The sequence below is a fragment of the Dicentrarchus labrax genome, unplaced genomic scaffold, assembly GCF_905237075.1.
Source record: "Dicentrarchus labrax unplaced genomic scaffold, dlabrax2021, whole genome shotgun sequence".
In the NCBI taxonomy this organism is placed as follows: Eukaryota; Metazoa; Chordata; class Actinopteri; family Moronidae; genus Dicentrarchus; species Dicentrarchus labrax.
The window spans coordinates 10,047,440-10,062,359 of NW_026136701.1; the positions used below are offsets into that span (position 1 = coordinate 10,047,440).

Sequence of the window (14,920 nt, forward strand, 5' to 3'; positions counted from 1 at the left end):
TTCCATACAGTTATATGTATATTTACTGTTAACAAAATCAGCCAATGCGTTAACTCTTTATGGATGTTTATTCAAGTGAGATTTATTTGCATTATAGAAGTACATTCACTAATTTATGTAGTAAAATAATTCATAGAAAATCAAAGTTAAGAAAAATAGAATATTTTTTATGGTCACAGTGAATATAATCTGACCTATTGCGGAAGAATAAAATGGCTTTGAAGGTGCTTCACAACTGAAAAGACATGATGGACATGTAATGCATGCACTTTATGCAACATGCATTTAATACAGGCATCAGAATGAGAAACAAATGTGGAATGGGAAGCTGCTGTTTATGTCCTTTAACAAAAGGGCTCATTGATGATCAGGTCCTGGAAATCTGTTCTGGTGCTGTTGAAAACCAGGCAATCATGCAGTATTTGAACCTTAAGTAAAGGTTACTTGAGTCCCATTCAAGGAGTTACACTTACTGTACATATTTTACATGGAAGCTAGATAATCAAGTGTTAATAGATACAGTATAATACTTTGTGCGGAGTAAGTTGCATCTAGAGTGAAAGTTAACGCTCACTGACCGTACATGTGGTCCTGGTGACTAACATGTTCTCTTACAGTGCAGGTGTGTTGCCTGAACATCTGTACATTGCTCTCCATTATTACATTGGTATGGTAGAATTTTTATTAACTCTTTGAGCCAGAGTTTTCTAAATCACTCAATTGTCTTGATTCTCCTTTATCTGACTCATTAGAGGGTAGTTCTTCCAGGGTTGTGTTTAAGTCAGCCCTGTTGGGCTGAGGGTTAGCAGGCTGGGTTGCTGGTTGTGTCCCATTCACACACACCACAGTCCCCTCTGATTTGCTAAAACTGAACAGCTTCCCGGGACTAAATGTCCTGTTGGGGGACTGTGACCTCTCCTGGCCACTAGGGGGTACTGAGGAGGTCACTGTTGACCCTGGCGTTGCTCCCACTGCCACTGCTGGCTCCTTTTTCACCTCAGGCGACTTCAAGAACTTCAGAAATCCTGGGAGCTTTGCCTCCCCTCCTGTGGGGGACTGGGCTGGTGAGCGCGAGGTGCCAGACGAGAACTTTCCCTGGAGAGGGATGATCTGCTTCAGCTTCATCACATTGTTGTTTCCCAGCAGAGAGCTGGGTCTCTTGGGCTTGTCCCCTTGCTTGCCCCCTGGTGTTTTGTCATGGTGGTGCTGGTGCTGGGAGTCCGCCTTGTGGTAGTCACTGTCCTGACGGGCCTCAGCCTGCAGCTCAGCCTGACGATGAAGCTCCTCCTCTTCACGTCTGCGTCTGAGCTGCTGTTGGAAGTGCTGCTGGGCCTGCTGCTCATGCTTCTAAATGGCCCGCCGTGTAAGAATGACACGGAAGAGGAGAGATAAAGAGTCACAGGAAGAAAGAAAGATGGCAAAAGACAGTGTGAAACAATGACAGAGAGGAAGACACTGAATAAGGAAGAGCATAAATGTGTGTGCGGTGGCAGAGTAAGCAGCACACAGTCATAACAATGCTAGTTCAGATTAGTGTTTACTGAGAGTAACTGTGTGCCCTCTGTCATTTTGCATCTTCAGTGCTGAAGTAGTTGTCATCCTATCCTGCAGTTAGATCACACAAACAAGTGGTTTGGGGATTGTTTGCACTAAAAATGCTGACTGTTGCTCATTGTGGTGTTTTTCTATTTTTCTCTTCACAAGAAGACACCATCTAAGACACCATCAAGTGCAACTGATGTGATACAACACTGTACAGACGAACATAGTGAAACACATACAGTTATGTTGTTGTTAGGCTGCACTAGTGTACATCTTTGGACAATGCACACCAAGAGACCAAGGGACACAAAGGGATACGTATATATAGAAATATGATAGTGTAGCCAGCAGCAAGCCTTACATTGGCCGAAGGTCTTTCAAGCTATGATACAACTATACCTTGAAAGCTTCCCTTCGTCGGTACTCTAGCTTGGCCATTTCTTCTGCTACCCAGCCAGGGATATCAGGGATGGCAACATGGATGATGTACTTTAGGAGGATTGCAAAGTGCTGTAAACCACGAGACCACAAAGGGACAGGCTCAACACAATGTTACATGAAGGCACAATCGCATTCTGTTTCCTATTCGGAATTTTTCTTCTTCAAACCAAACAGCAAACACATACAAAAACTCTTGTGAGGTTTTGTCTTCATTATTGAATCTGGATTAAAACATTTATTTTGAAGGTTTTACAAAGTCACAACAAAACATAGCAGGCCATGCACCTTTGTACTTCTTTTCTAATATTCAAAAAGTGTCATCTGGGGAATAAAACTACATTCTCACAGAACAGAGCGTACCTCCAGTAAGACAATTGAGATGATGGTCATCTCAGGACTCAACCAGGGGAACAGACGCTGGAGCTGCCCACACTGACCAATCAGGTAACAGTTAACTATAATGGCTATCAAGCCCATGGCCTCCATTGCAGTCTGGTGTGGAGAGAAAGAAAGTGAGAGACATTTACAGGCTGGTCTGCTCAGATGTACGACCGTGTGAACGATGTCTCCTGGAAGGCTTTGCTGACATTTTCCAAAACAAAACGCACTGACCTGCCATTGTCCGATGTTCTCCACCCTCTGTCCAAAGGGTCTCTGCAGGCCGGTACAGAGCTTCAGGGCATCGCTACGGATCTCGATGATGTTGTTGATAAGAGCGCACATGGCCGCCAGGGGGAACGCAGAGGAGAAGAGCACCACATAGCCAAACTGAATGAACATTTCCTGGTAGTCCTGAAGCGTGTCCTGTTGGGGTCAAACATCATGAAATAATGTTAGTATTTTCATGGGCACACTGTTGTGAGATTGGATATAGATGATTTTGTATGGCACTAGGTTGTCCCACCTCATATGTCTGCATACAGCTCTCAATCTCAGCCTGGGTGAGAGTGACAGTTTTGGGTTCTTCTGGTGGATCAATCCATGACTTCTTATCCTCTTTCCCCTCACCTGCATTCTTTCTTCTCTGACAGAGAGAGTCAGATTCCTTTGGAGGGGACACAGGGACATTGTCCTTGGTCTCCTGCTAATGTAAACAATACTATACAATACTATACAATACAAACAATAGACTACAATACTTTCTCTAGTGGCTTCATCTTAGATACTTTAGATCTGTCGGTGTACTACCTGGATGAATGAGTCTCCACAGACATGATCAAACTACATGAAACAATTTGAACTGTAAGAGTTACAATTATCTAAACATAATTTGAAGTTTCTGTTTCTTTAAAGGACCAGTGTGTAGGCTTTAGGCCTTTATGGAATGTTATAATAACTTTAAATAAAGTCACTGGTTGTGATGAAAATTTTTGCAGAGTAGAGAAAGAAGCCAAAACCATAAAGCTAAAAAACAGGATGATAAATAATAATAATAATAATAATAATAATAATAATAAACAGACCACATACTTGAGCCAGTGATTCACAGTCACTGTCCTCATCACAACTGTCAAAAATACTGGACGGATCCATCCCCTCCTCTACCATTGTGGGACTGTCCTCCAGGGAGCTGTTATACACCGTCTGCGTTTCTGTCGTGACGTCCTGGTAGTCGACCTTCTCTGTAAAGCTGACTTTACGTTGCTTTAGATTGCTGTCATTCATGTCCCACTCTTCCTCTGTCAGCCTGAATCCGGCTTTCAGATCCCCTCTTCTCCTTGGCTCTGGGTTTCCATTAGCGGTGTGACTGACAGGGATCCCTCTGGGACCCAGGAAGGAATAGGCTGTCATTGAAGCTTGGGCCTTTCCCAGAGCCAGGCGGCCATACTTGAGCATGATGGCTTGGAGCAGTTCCCACAGCACCTTCGGGGTGAAGACACCCAGCTTGTTCTGCTCATAGAGATAAGGCTGGAGGACCTCTTTGATGTTTTGCAGGAACTGGCGGAAGATCAGTAGAGTGGCTAACATCTATGAGGAGTAGGACAACATCAGTTACTGTGCTGAATATAAGAAGTAAAAGGAGAAACTACATGCACAGTCCAAAAGTGTTTAGTAAGCATTCAGTCTTCCTGAATGTAGAAATGCAGTGGACTGCATCTGACACAACACACAATATTAAAGCAAGATTATGTAACTATTGAAGGAGTAAATAAAGCATTCTTTCACTTAAATGATTAAAAGTTGAATTCATAAGCAGTAAAACACCATTGCTCAGCTCAATTTGCTTGGGTTACTTGGTCTGCTATGACCATTAGCTCGTGTTGGCTTATTCAATGCTCCATTATTCTGTAACGAAACGCTGTACCCCTCCCTAGAAAAGCCGCTGTCTTTGAGCACGATATCACGTATTTAGCTGGAAAGTGCCTATTTAGGACTACTGAAGAAGTAAACGAGTAAACTGGAAACATTCAAAGTTCTTCTGAGACATTTTCTACCAACTCATGAAGCTAATGTTAGCTCCATGCAAACTAAAATTGATGGTTTCCGGGTAAAAATGACAAGCCTGCTTCTGTCAACCTCTGTCTGAAAACAACGAGTCATTGTTTAAAAGTGACTAAGAACTCAAGTTCTGAGAGGTAAATTATCACTATTATCATTGTAAACTGACATAGCAACAGTAACTATGAGGGGTGGGGCTTAGCTTAGCTTTCAGTTCTTATTGTTTGTGATACTGGCAGCAGTTGTTGTTACCTCCTTAAGTCGCTCCATGTCCTTGAGGTAGAATCCAATGTAGAAAAGGCTAAGGTACGAATTAATGAATTCAAACTGTAAAACAACCACAGGAGAGAAACATAACAGAAAGTCAAACACACTCAAACAACATGAACTGTCTCTATTCTGCCCCAAACAGGACATGAAGAAGCATGACTTACAAAAACCATCTTGATGATGAGATTATTCTCATAGGCACTCTGAAGTCTGTAATTCTCTGCATGATCAATAAACATAAGAGAAGCATTTGTCAATGTGCAGTTCAATGACTAAAATGTAAAAATGTTTTACCTTTAACTGCCTCATAGATATTTCATAGAGAATGCAAAGGATCGAAACCTCATGGCTTAAAGCTTTCTATATCAGTGCTCACATAGCATAAAAATATACTCATACATACTAAATGGCTGTCTAGCCTAAATTACAATCAGGGGCAAACATGTTCCATTTTAATTTAATTTCTTATAAAGCAATTCCTGTATTATATATCACAGAAATATTAATTTGCTATCGTGCTGAGAGTTCATTTTGTGTCTCTTACCCATGTCATTAAGCCAGTAGGCAATCTTCTTATACACCTCATCACATACAGTTACAGTAACGGCCAGAAGTATCTTAGGAATGAATCTTGTGATACCAGGTAGCTCCTGGATCTCCATCACCACTTCCTGCAAGGTGCATTAGAAGCATGGTACATATTTAATAAGTCCAATTCATTCATATCTCTCAAATCCCACAGCTATTTTTAAAAGGCTATTAAATGAATATGAGCCTGCAAGAGGTATATTTGAACATAATTTGTTTAAGCTGTTTGTGAAAATGATATCATTCACAGACTAAACTGTAGTTATGGATCTTAACTTTCTGGCAATAAAAATCTTTCAGTCTTGCTGTTGTTTTTATTGTTGTCATTCATGACGTTTCCCGTAAAGGGCGGGGTTTAAGCTCCTCACAAGAAATACATTTATACAATATCAGCTCCATTTATCACCCACAGACTATATCAGCTCCATTTATTCCATTTGACTTGCATCCTGTGTTATCTGTTCAAACCTGCAGTTCCAGACAGAGGAGCATAGCGAGGAAGACGAAACAGAGACAGAGGATGCAGATGGGCAGGCTGACCAGCCATCTGAACAGAGCTCTCTTCCAGGGCGGGTAGTAGAACTCCTCACAGCCCGTTATAGGACTGCAGCGCTTCACTCCCTGCAGAGACAGCAGAAGAGGAGAAAATAGCCAGGGAAGGTGTTAGAGACCTCTGTATGATTGTAATCATCTTTACTGGAAAATTGATTGGAAATGTTTGTGCTACACAGTAATGATTGCTAGCTAGATGTTGTATCCCAGGTTATAGGAGAACATCGGACATTACAAATGAATCCTTGATTTAAGTACCTCTGTTTTAACAACTTTCTATTGGATTGTAATTCAAAATGTATGTCTGAAAAACAACAATCACACATCGGTGACAAACCTGTAGCACATTTCACATTTTCATCTCATATTATGATGCGTCACCATGCTGTTACAGCCAGAAGTACCACCCCGAAAACATTAACGCCCAACGTGGGGCTCGAACCCACGACCCTGAGATTAAGAGTCTCATGCTCTACCGACTGAGCTAGCCGGGCCTGATTTATAGTGTTCCCACATGTCTTTTCAAAGGAGCCACCCAACACCCGCCCCTCCCAAGTTCTCTATTCATTCCACACAACTAGAGATGGGGTGGGGGTGGGATAGCGGCCTCCTGCCCCCCTCTCCTCTAACAGCATGTGGGGTAAGACACGCTCCCCTGAACATGATCACATTTCCTGGTATTGTGTGCCAATCCTGCAGAATTGCGCAAGTGCTCACTGATAAACAAAACCCTCTCAGCCAGACTGACATCGCAACTTCACCTGAGGAACAGGAGCATTGAAATAAAATAATTTACTTCAAGTAATGTGGTGCATGAAGCTTTTTGAGAAGTCTACAGGTCTGTTAACCAGTGACTGTGAATGTGTGTTAAATGCTGCCAGAAGTCAATAAAACCCTTTGTAAACCCACAACAAAACACTGCTTTTTCATCCGCGCATGCTCAACCTTCAGTAACAATCCTCACCCTGAACTGTGGCCTGGGCTCCTCCAAGGACTCGGCGGGGGTGTCCAGGGTGCCCCACCTGTAGGCCAGCTCCGCCTCTCGCCTCTTCCAGCGCTCCAGAAACAATGTCGCCCACACAACATTGAAGAGGGCAAATACCACACAGCAGATATCCTGACTGGTCTGTGAGTGGGCATGAGAGAATCAAAGCTACTTATATAATCTTTGAAAGTATGATTATGCCATACAGCTTTGTGTAGGTACTGTGTGCTGCCGCAACTTGCAACGCTTATAATATAAAATGTATGAGAGAAGACAGCAAAATATAATAGAAATATATGTGTACTCATGCTGATAGAAACAAATCAGCATCAGTACACATATATTGTGACAGTTAAAGTGTGTTGTCCAGTAATATTTTAAGCGGTTGAAAAGACAGATCTTGAATAATAAATCTTGTTACGGAAGAGGTTTCAAGTACCTGGTCAGCCTCTGCGAGTATCCAGAGCAGAAAGCCGATGACAGCAGGGTAAAGCATTGAGTTTGTGTAGAAACCCAGCCAGGCAAAATACATGCCAATCTTCACTCCAAAGTAGTCACAGATGTCATCTACAAAGCCGATAACACACTTTGAGAAGAAGTATCATATCTCAGACAAGCTCATATTATATTAAAGTAGAAATGATTGCAACCTGGTATTAACAGTAAGGGCAGCTGTTTCTTTGAAAATAAAATGTGGATATTTTCCTACCCAGGGGCTGCCTCTCACACACAGCCTGGACCCAAGATGTCATCAGCTGGTTGAGGATCCTCTGCTCGTGGAGAGGAAACATTTGTTGGATCACACCCCGAGCCACCAGCTCTGGAACTAAAGACACATCATGAAAGGCATAAGACATTTTGTCCTCCATACTTACTTGTCAGATCAGATGAATGCAATGTTGTCATAAGCCTACATTATTCCAAATTACTCAAATGTAGCTTTGCATTTAAATTCCACTGCACAAAATATTGACGCTATTTAGATTATAGATTTAACAGTATTTTAAAAAGTTCAGTCATAATAAATGACTGCATACTGATTGGCTGTCCCTCCAGGAAGTGAATGTTGTGAAGCACCTCCCCCTGTTTGGCTCGCAGGTTGTCCAGCCAATACTTTATAATGCTCTGACGCTCCTTAAAACCAGATACAGGAGAAAGAAAAGATAACACATAATAATTAAACATATATTCTTAATTTCTGAAATATGACTGCAGAAGACAGACTAACAGAGTCTTTAATAACACACCCAAAGTAACAATAGGTTAATATTACCACAACAAGTTTTGACCTCTAACCTGTGAGGTAAAAAAGCAAAGCTCGCTCTCTATGTTCTCATAGATGTTGTCTTCCTCACAGGAAAAGCGCCGTATCCCGCCACCAAACTGCGGTTTGACGGCCTTGTGCATGCCCATCTGCTCCGCTCCACGCAGTAAGCTGAGGGTGAGGATAGAGGGTGAATGAGCAGCAGGATTAAACCCGATGGTGCAAAGTGTGTAGAGGCTGAGCTGCAGATGTTTCATAGATTAGTGCATTAAGGGTAAGTACACAACAAACTGTAACACACACGCACACAGCAGTAACTGTCAATGTGGTTTCTAAAATTCAGAATTTGCTGATGTGTGCTTAAAGGAATAGTTTGATAGTTTGGTTATACACACAACACCCAGTAACCATAAGACCACAAGTAAAAAAACGAGCTTTAACTTGTGAACCAGGCTAGCATCCCCCCCTGCTTCCTATATATATATATGCTAAGCTAAGCTAACCGACTCACTGCTCTGACTTCATGGTTACTACGCAGACATGAGTGGTATCAACTGTCTCATCGAACTCTTCTTTGCAAGAAAGTGAATATGCATACCATCCCAAATTCCTATAACTTATCAAACATTTCATTAGGCATCTATAAAATAAAAAAACTAATATACTAACTCTTGGTATTGCCTTATATTGGTATATGTGCAAAGGTGCACAAACTTTATACACATGCATATACGCATGAACACACACACACACACACACACACACACACACACACACACACACACACACACACACACACACACACACACACGCTTATGTCTGTTCACCCTAATTGACATAATGGATAGTATCTTCCTTAACCTTGAAATAAAATGTAAAAAAAAAAGAAAGTTCCTTTCCTCTCCCCCACTCTATCTTATGCTAACCTTGAAATAAAGGATGGTAAATACTTTGGGGAACATTGGCTTCTGCAAAACCTAATGGGGATTTACAACTGTAATTTAGGGTGATAAAAAAAGTAATAAAAGGTAAAAGTTACCAACCAGTAGGAATAATATTTAAATTGCCATGCCTGACCATTATTCTAACCTCTGTTCTAAAATCAAGTACCAACATTCATCAGCCACTTGGAAAAGTAAGCACTAGGCAAAATGTCCTCACTCAGAACAGTTCAAACAAACACAGAAGCAGCCCACACATGCATGCACACACAGTCCGAGTTTTACTTCTCAAACGTTGTCGTGATGAAGAAGGCGTGTGTCTGGGTGTGTTTATGCTGTCGAACTTGAATGCTGACTTGAGGGATTCCAACACGAATCTGATTCAGGAGCCACAGCAGAGTGTGGTCATCTATTGTATCTGGAGGGAGAAAAAGCAGTTTTATTTAGAGTTTGACAGCATACTTTTCATCATTTATACACAACTAATTTAATTTTGGGTTATTTAATGTTGCTCCACTTTTGTCCTTGACTGAGACAGAGTTATTAAATGCAGTGAGATTTTCTAGATTCAGATTTTGGCAGCACCACCATGTTTAACCTTGCAGGCAGGTCAAAATATTACAGTTCCAGGCCTGACTAAGAGTGTGACGTTTTCATTTTGTTTCTTTCACAATGTTGTATTTTTTATGTAATACTGGATATACTGTATATTGTATGTTGTTCAGTTTCAGTTTTGTAACTGGTAAATACTAATTTTTATAAACATATACTATGTAATTATTATTATTAATTAAATTCCTAACAATATATGCCAAACATAGTATCTGCAGTGCATTCTCAAAGAGGAACTGAAGATAAAGCCCACTTAAGTGTTTGCATACAACATAATACAGAGAATATGTTTTTATATGTGTATAAAATGTATCCGTCTGAGTCAAACTGCATCGAAGGGCTGGCCTGTAGATACAGGTACAGTTAATGGATGAGATCTAATTGTCCCCAGAGACCACTTTAAGTCCTGGCTGACCACCAAAGACATTTAATGCAGGTGCGCTGTTCTCTCTACAGTGAGGTATTCGTCACAGGATGAGCAGGGAGGACAGGCTGGAGCTTCAGTACCTGGGAATGTCATCAGGATGTCACAGTTTTCGGTGGGCACCATCTTCAGCCAGGACTTCCGAGACATAATGTAGTGTCTGGCCTGCAGAAGGCGCTTCCCAAACAATTTATCTAAAGAAGAAGAAGGTGAAAGTGAGTCAAATTGGGGTTAATAAAGTTGAAAATGAATGAGAAAGGGGGTCAGAGTCAGACAGTGTGTGTGTGAGAGAAAAGGGGGAACAGGCAGATGGTGATATTTTATTATGAGCCTGATCAAGGACACAGATGACAGGTTAGTTATTAGTCTCACTCTGCCACTCATCACTGGTGTCATTTATGCACCATATTTTTTGTCTTTTCCTATTTTTTGCTCTGTCACAGAGATGAAATGTCCAAAACAATTGTTCAGCCAGCGTGAAGGTTGGCTTTGCTGCATTGGTCAGAGACCAAATGCTAAGAGCTCTAAACAATAGAGGATATGTACATGGTAAATGGGCTGTATTTGTATAGTGCCTTTCTAGTCTTCTAACCACTCAAAGCACTTTTAAACTATATGCCACATTCGTCCTTTCACACACTTTCACACAGTGATGGCAAAGCCCACTGAATAGTTTACCATATCTAAACTGGGTGGTGTGTAAATAGCCAGTAGCAAACCAGCTTTCTGAGTATGTCTCTAAAACCATTAAGCAACAGGCCTTCCCAGCAGTCTTATCCCACTTGTGCTTTATCACAATCCAGTGTAAGCTCTGAAGTCATCATTTTTGCTGCTTATTCTTCTTTCACACGTTGGTTCTCACTCTAAAGTCACACTCTCAAGTCACTGTCTGTCTCACGCAGGCACAATAGCCCAATAGTGACTGACCGATCTCTTTATTGTTCACTCAGTCGTACTGTGACACTCTCTCAGGACGTGTCTTTGATCAGGATTTCACACTCTGCAGAGTAACTGCATTATCACATCATCTACTTGGAGCAAGTCTTATATTGAGAGCCATCAGAGCAGCTGCCATCTCTCTGCTACAGTATAATGTTTTAGACTGACAGGCCAACTCTGTGACTGTAATAATCAATTAATATACTCTACTTATAATACATGACAGAAGGCAATGTAACAGGACAGTGTTCCAGTGTCCAGTCTTGCAGCAAAGCAGCAGAGCAGCTCTGGTGTTTGAGGAGTTTAACTGGAGATGTTTTTAGAAAGATGATGAGATTATAAATCACTGAGCAATTCTGATGATTAAACTCTGTTTGACTGTGTGTGTGTGTGTGTGTGTGTGTGTGTGTGTGTGTGTGTGTGTGTGTGACAGAATGATGCAATTCAAACCAAGTCACTGACACTGAATGCTGTTTTCCCTTTGTCTTGCATGTACTGTATGTTTCTGAATACCTCAGAGTGATTGTCTCTCTGATGGTCACTGACATCAATGCCTATTAAGGCCACAAGACATGTAGATATATCGGACACGCAAATCTCTCTGCCAGGCAGCGGAAATGTATTCATTCAAAGCAACATTGCCATGTATGAGGAGATGATTTAATGTCCATCTGCTGGAGTGCACTGTATATCAGACATCTTTTTTATTATTCCTTTTATGTAAACTTTTGTAAGCGCTATAGACTGGGACACATTGAAGCTTCCTAACATGGGCTAGCAAACAAAGTGATTTATCGTCAACCATTGTAATTGCATTTTCTTTTTCTTAAAAATATCATTAACCATGATACAGAATATTCAATTATATAAAGCTATTTCTAAGTCAGAGGTATCACAGAACACCAGCCATAGTGTGACATGACTATCCAGAAACACACAACAATTCATACTGATCTTGGTTATAGATAGACTTAGATATATAAGCCTAGACATTGAAACCTTTTTCAATACCACTCAGTTGAACTTGGTTATAAATTACGTTTATTGAATTACTGACATTATAAATCTTGCCGACCTGATTTAACTTACATCATAATTTCCAATAAACCTCAAGCCAGAGGTTCAACCAACCAATCAACCAAAAGCCCACCACATTCAACTGTTCATATAAATGAATCCCTTCTAAGGAAATCTAAAATAAGTTAGTTTCGTGTTAAAGGCTAAAGATTATGAACCTTTTAATGTTTAAAGTTAAGTCACCTGTCCTGATTCACATAAGTCAAGATGAAAATCAAAGCAATAGCTATTGGAGAGGTTATATGGTCACTTCCAGAGAACCAGACTTTCACTCTCTCCTCTTTGCCAGAGGTGCTGGATGGGCATCAAAGTTAACGACTCAGGGGGGTTGAGTTGGACAGGGGCCCTAGATAATGGATAACCTCAGAGCTCCCAGTGAAGTAACACAAACCCCCCGGATGCACCTAATAAAAGTTATAAAATACCACAATTTCAGTGCTGCTTAACACTCATCATGCAGTTCCAGGAATAACCATAATCCCAGTCATTTGCTTACTCACCACTGAAATATTTCTCCTGCATTATCCCCAAGTCTTCAACACCTGAGACAAAACGGACACGGCTGACACCTGAGCCTGCAACCCAATCTTTACTCTCTGTAAAGTATAGTGTAGCACGGTCCGTCGGGACATGCTGCTCCGCTGCACATGAGTCCTGCATGCACCTGTGGACCACCACACTCTTCCCGGGCCTGTGGCAATCGGAATGCGCACTATGTAGCGGGAAAGGGAAAGACGCACCGAAATCAAAACCCAATCACTGACGGTTGACCCCTTCAGTCTCCTGTGAGTCATTCAGTGAAGTGATTAAGCATCAGTGACTGCACCATATTGCCCATGCAGTGTAGCCTAAGCTCTTTTATCCCCATCTTTTTTTTTTTTTTTTTTTGCAAATGAACACAAACACCCAGCTTCCTCTGATCTCCGCTGCAGGACACCGGATTTATGACCGTTTGTCTCACCAACACTCACCGAGCACTGAGGACGGCGATAAGGACGTTTTCTTCTGTTGCTGCTGCTGCTGGTTGTCGGTCCTGTCCTGCTGCTCGCTTGGCACCGTCCTCTCCATCCTCTCCCCTGCCCCGTCGCTGCCGTCGACGTCTGCGGTGCTGCTGCTACTGTTTACAGTAGCGTCGGTATCAGTTGCTCCGGTGCCCGCCGCTTGCATGCTGGTGTGCGCAAATACTCCAGGTGGTGGTGACGGGGCTGAAAGACCTCGCTGCATGGAGGACTATTTTTGCTTTTTATTGCATGGCCGTTGCATGTAAAGGGAAAACCCCTAGTGTATCTGATAGATGAAGGTAAGGAGGAGGAGGAGGAGGAGGAGGAGGAACATGATCATGGCATCTACACGCTACGCGCACTAGTCGTGACTGGGTGGTGACGACAGAGTTTAGGGAGACACCGCCGCAGGCTGCAGGTCTATAAACACTGACATGTATGTGTCCTGGCTGCACATGCAGAGCTGCAGGTGGTTCGGTAGAATATGCATTCGATTGTATTGATCAGGATTCATCTACTGTACTACATGTCCCACAATTACTTTTTACTGATCTTTTCTATTGGAAGAGAAATATGTAGCCTAGTTTGACAGTGTTTTGCCACTAAAGTGTATATTTACTGCATATTTTAGAATGGTTTAGCCTACTTTCCAAATGACATAGTTGACACTGAGTGTCTCAGATTAGCAGAGCCAGATTCATTTGTTTGGCAGCCCAAAAAAATGTTGCCCCCCAGCTCCTCTCTGAGAGTTTGTAAATATGAAGCTACAGCCAGGAGAAGGTCATTGTTCAGGGGGAATCAGCTAGTGTCGTGTATCAAAATGATCTTTAGGACATAAGACAAACAACTTCTCTCAGTTAAGAAGTTTATTTAGAATTGTATAATTAAAATAATACTTGTACAAGAATCTTTTTGGATTGAGAAGCCACAGTCAGCGGAGTGCTGTTACTTGCTCCTTAGTGCTGTCTTTTCTAGCCCGGAAAAAGAGTAGTGATCAAAGGTTACAAGAGGTTATATCTGTTTTACATTAATCCTTGTTGGTGCACTGGCTAGTCTCAGCCTCTTGGCACACGACCCAACCAATTCCGAGAGACAGCGCCCTAAAAGAAAATTAATTATTCCACCCTGCTCGCCCTAATAACTAAATATTACTTGTGAAACTAGAGCCACGGTCAGATCTGGGTGCCTTCAACCTTGGAGATAACCACTCCTCCCCCGGCCAGGTGTTTGCAGCTAGTTGAGACTGTGTGCTTCTTATCTTTGTATATTAGCTTTGAGAAATGCATGCTTTCACATCTATGTGTATTATAATAAATTGAAATGACTAATACCTAACACTAGCCTGACTCTGTCCAAGGGTAACCAGTCCATGCAGCACAGTAAAGCTCACTATTTAACAACATATATCATATTACGTATATCTTTATTTAATATGTAGAAAAACAGAACTGAACAAAACAGGATGACCAGCAGAAACTTCAGTCATTGCACTGCAGTTCCTCATATAACTCCCCATAAAGTTTAGGCCAAGGCTAGCCGTTCCCCTGTTTCCAGTGCTTGTGCTAAGCTAACCAGCTGCTGGCTGTAGTTTAGGATATAAAGTGTGTAGGATTTAGTGGCATCTAGTTGCAGACTGCAACTCCCTCGTTTCACCCGCCCCTTCCAAGCACAAAGGAGAAATTACGGTGGCCATGAAACACGCAAAAAACATGAAAGGCCCTATCTAGAGCCAGTGCTTGGTTTGTCCGTTCTGGGCTACTGTAGAAACATGTTGGTTCAACATGGCAGCTACTGTGGAAGAGGACCCACTCCCTCTGTAGATAAAAACGACTCATTATAAGCTGA

The 14,920-nt window shown here is 41.8% G+C and overlaps 1 protein-coding gene and 1 non-coding gene across 6 annotated transcripts; both read right to left on the reverse strand.

The window, feature by feature from the left end:
* Window positions 1-54: 54 nt before the first annotated feature.
* Window positions 55-14,549, reverse strand: LOC127364684 (anoctamin-8-like). 5 transcript variants are annotated; one of them, XM_051402458.1, is made up of 18 exons: window positions 13,046-14,548; window positions 10,142-10,252; window positions 9,308-9,440; window positions 8,114-8,252; window positions 7,855-7,951; window positions 7,527-7,643; window positions 7,257-7,384; window positions 6,797-6,958; window positions 5,749-5,901; window positions 5,237-5,363; window positions 4,857-4,912; window positions 4,675-4,749; window positions 3,454-3,951; window positions 2,888-3,067; window positions 2,596-2,787; window positions 2,344-2,475; window positions 1,942-2,052; window positions 55-1,344 (listed from the first exon to the last, which is right to left on the reverse strand). In XM_051402458.1, the coding sequence occupies exons 1-18, from the start codon at window positions 13,296-13,298 to the stop codon at window positions 685-687; spliced, it is 3,324 nt and encodes a 1,107-aa protein (XP_051258418.1). In that variant the 5' UTR covers window positions 13,299-14,548; the 3' UTR covers window positions 55-684. The 5 variants fall into 5 exon arrangements, with proteins under 5 accessions (XP_051258418.1, XP_051258410.1, XP_051258429.1 ...); XM_051402450.1 differs by having other exon boundaries at window positions 55-1,347; window positions 13,046-14,547; XM_051402469.1 differs by having other exon boundaries at window positions 55-1,347; window positions 2,888-3,028; window positions 13,046-14,543.
* On the reverse strand, window positions 6,254-6,326 carry trnak-cuu (transfer RNA lysine (anticodon CUU)). The gene has a single exon. It is a non-coding gene; the product is annotated as a tRNA-Lys (tRNA).
* Window positions 14,550-14,920: the final 371 nt, after the last annotated feature.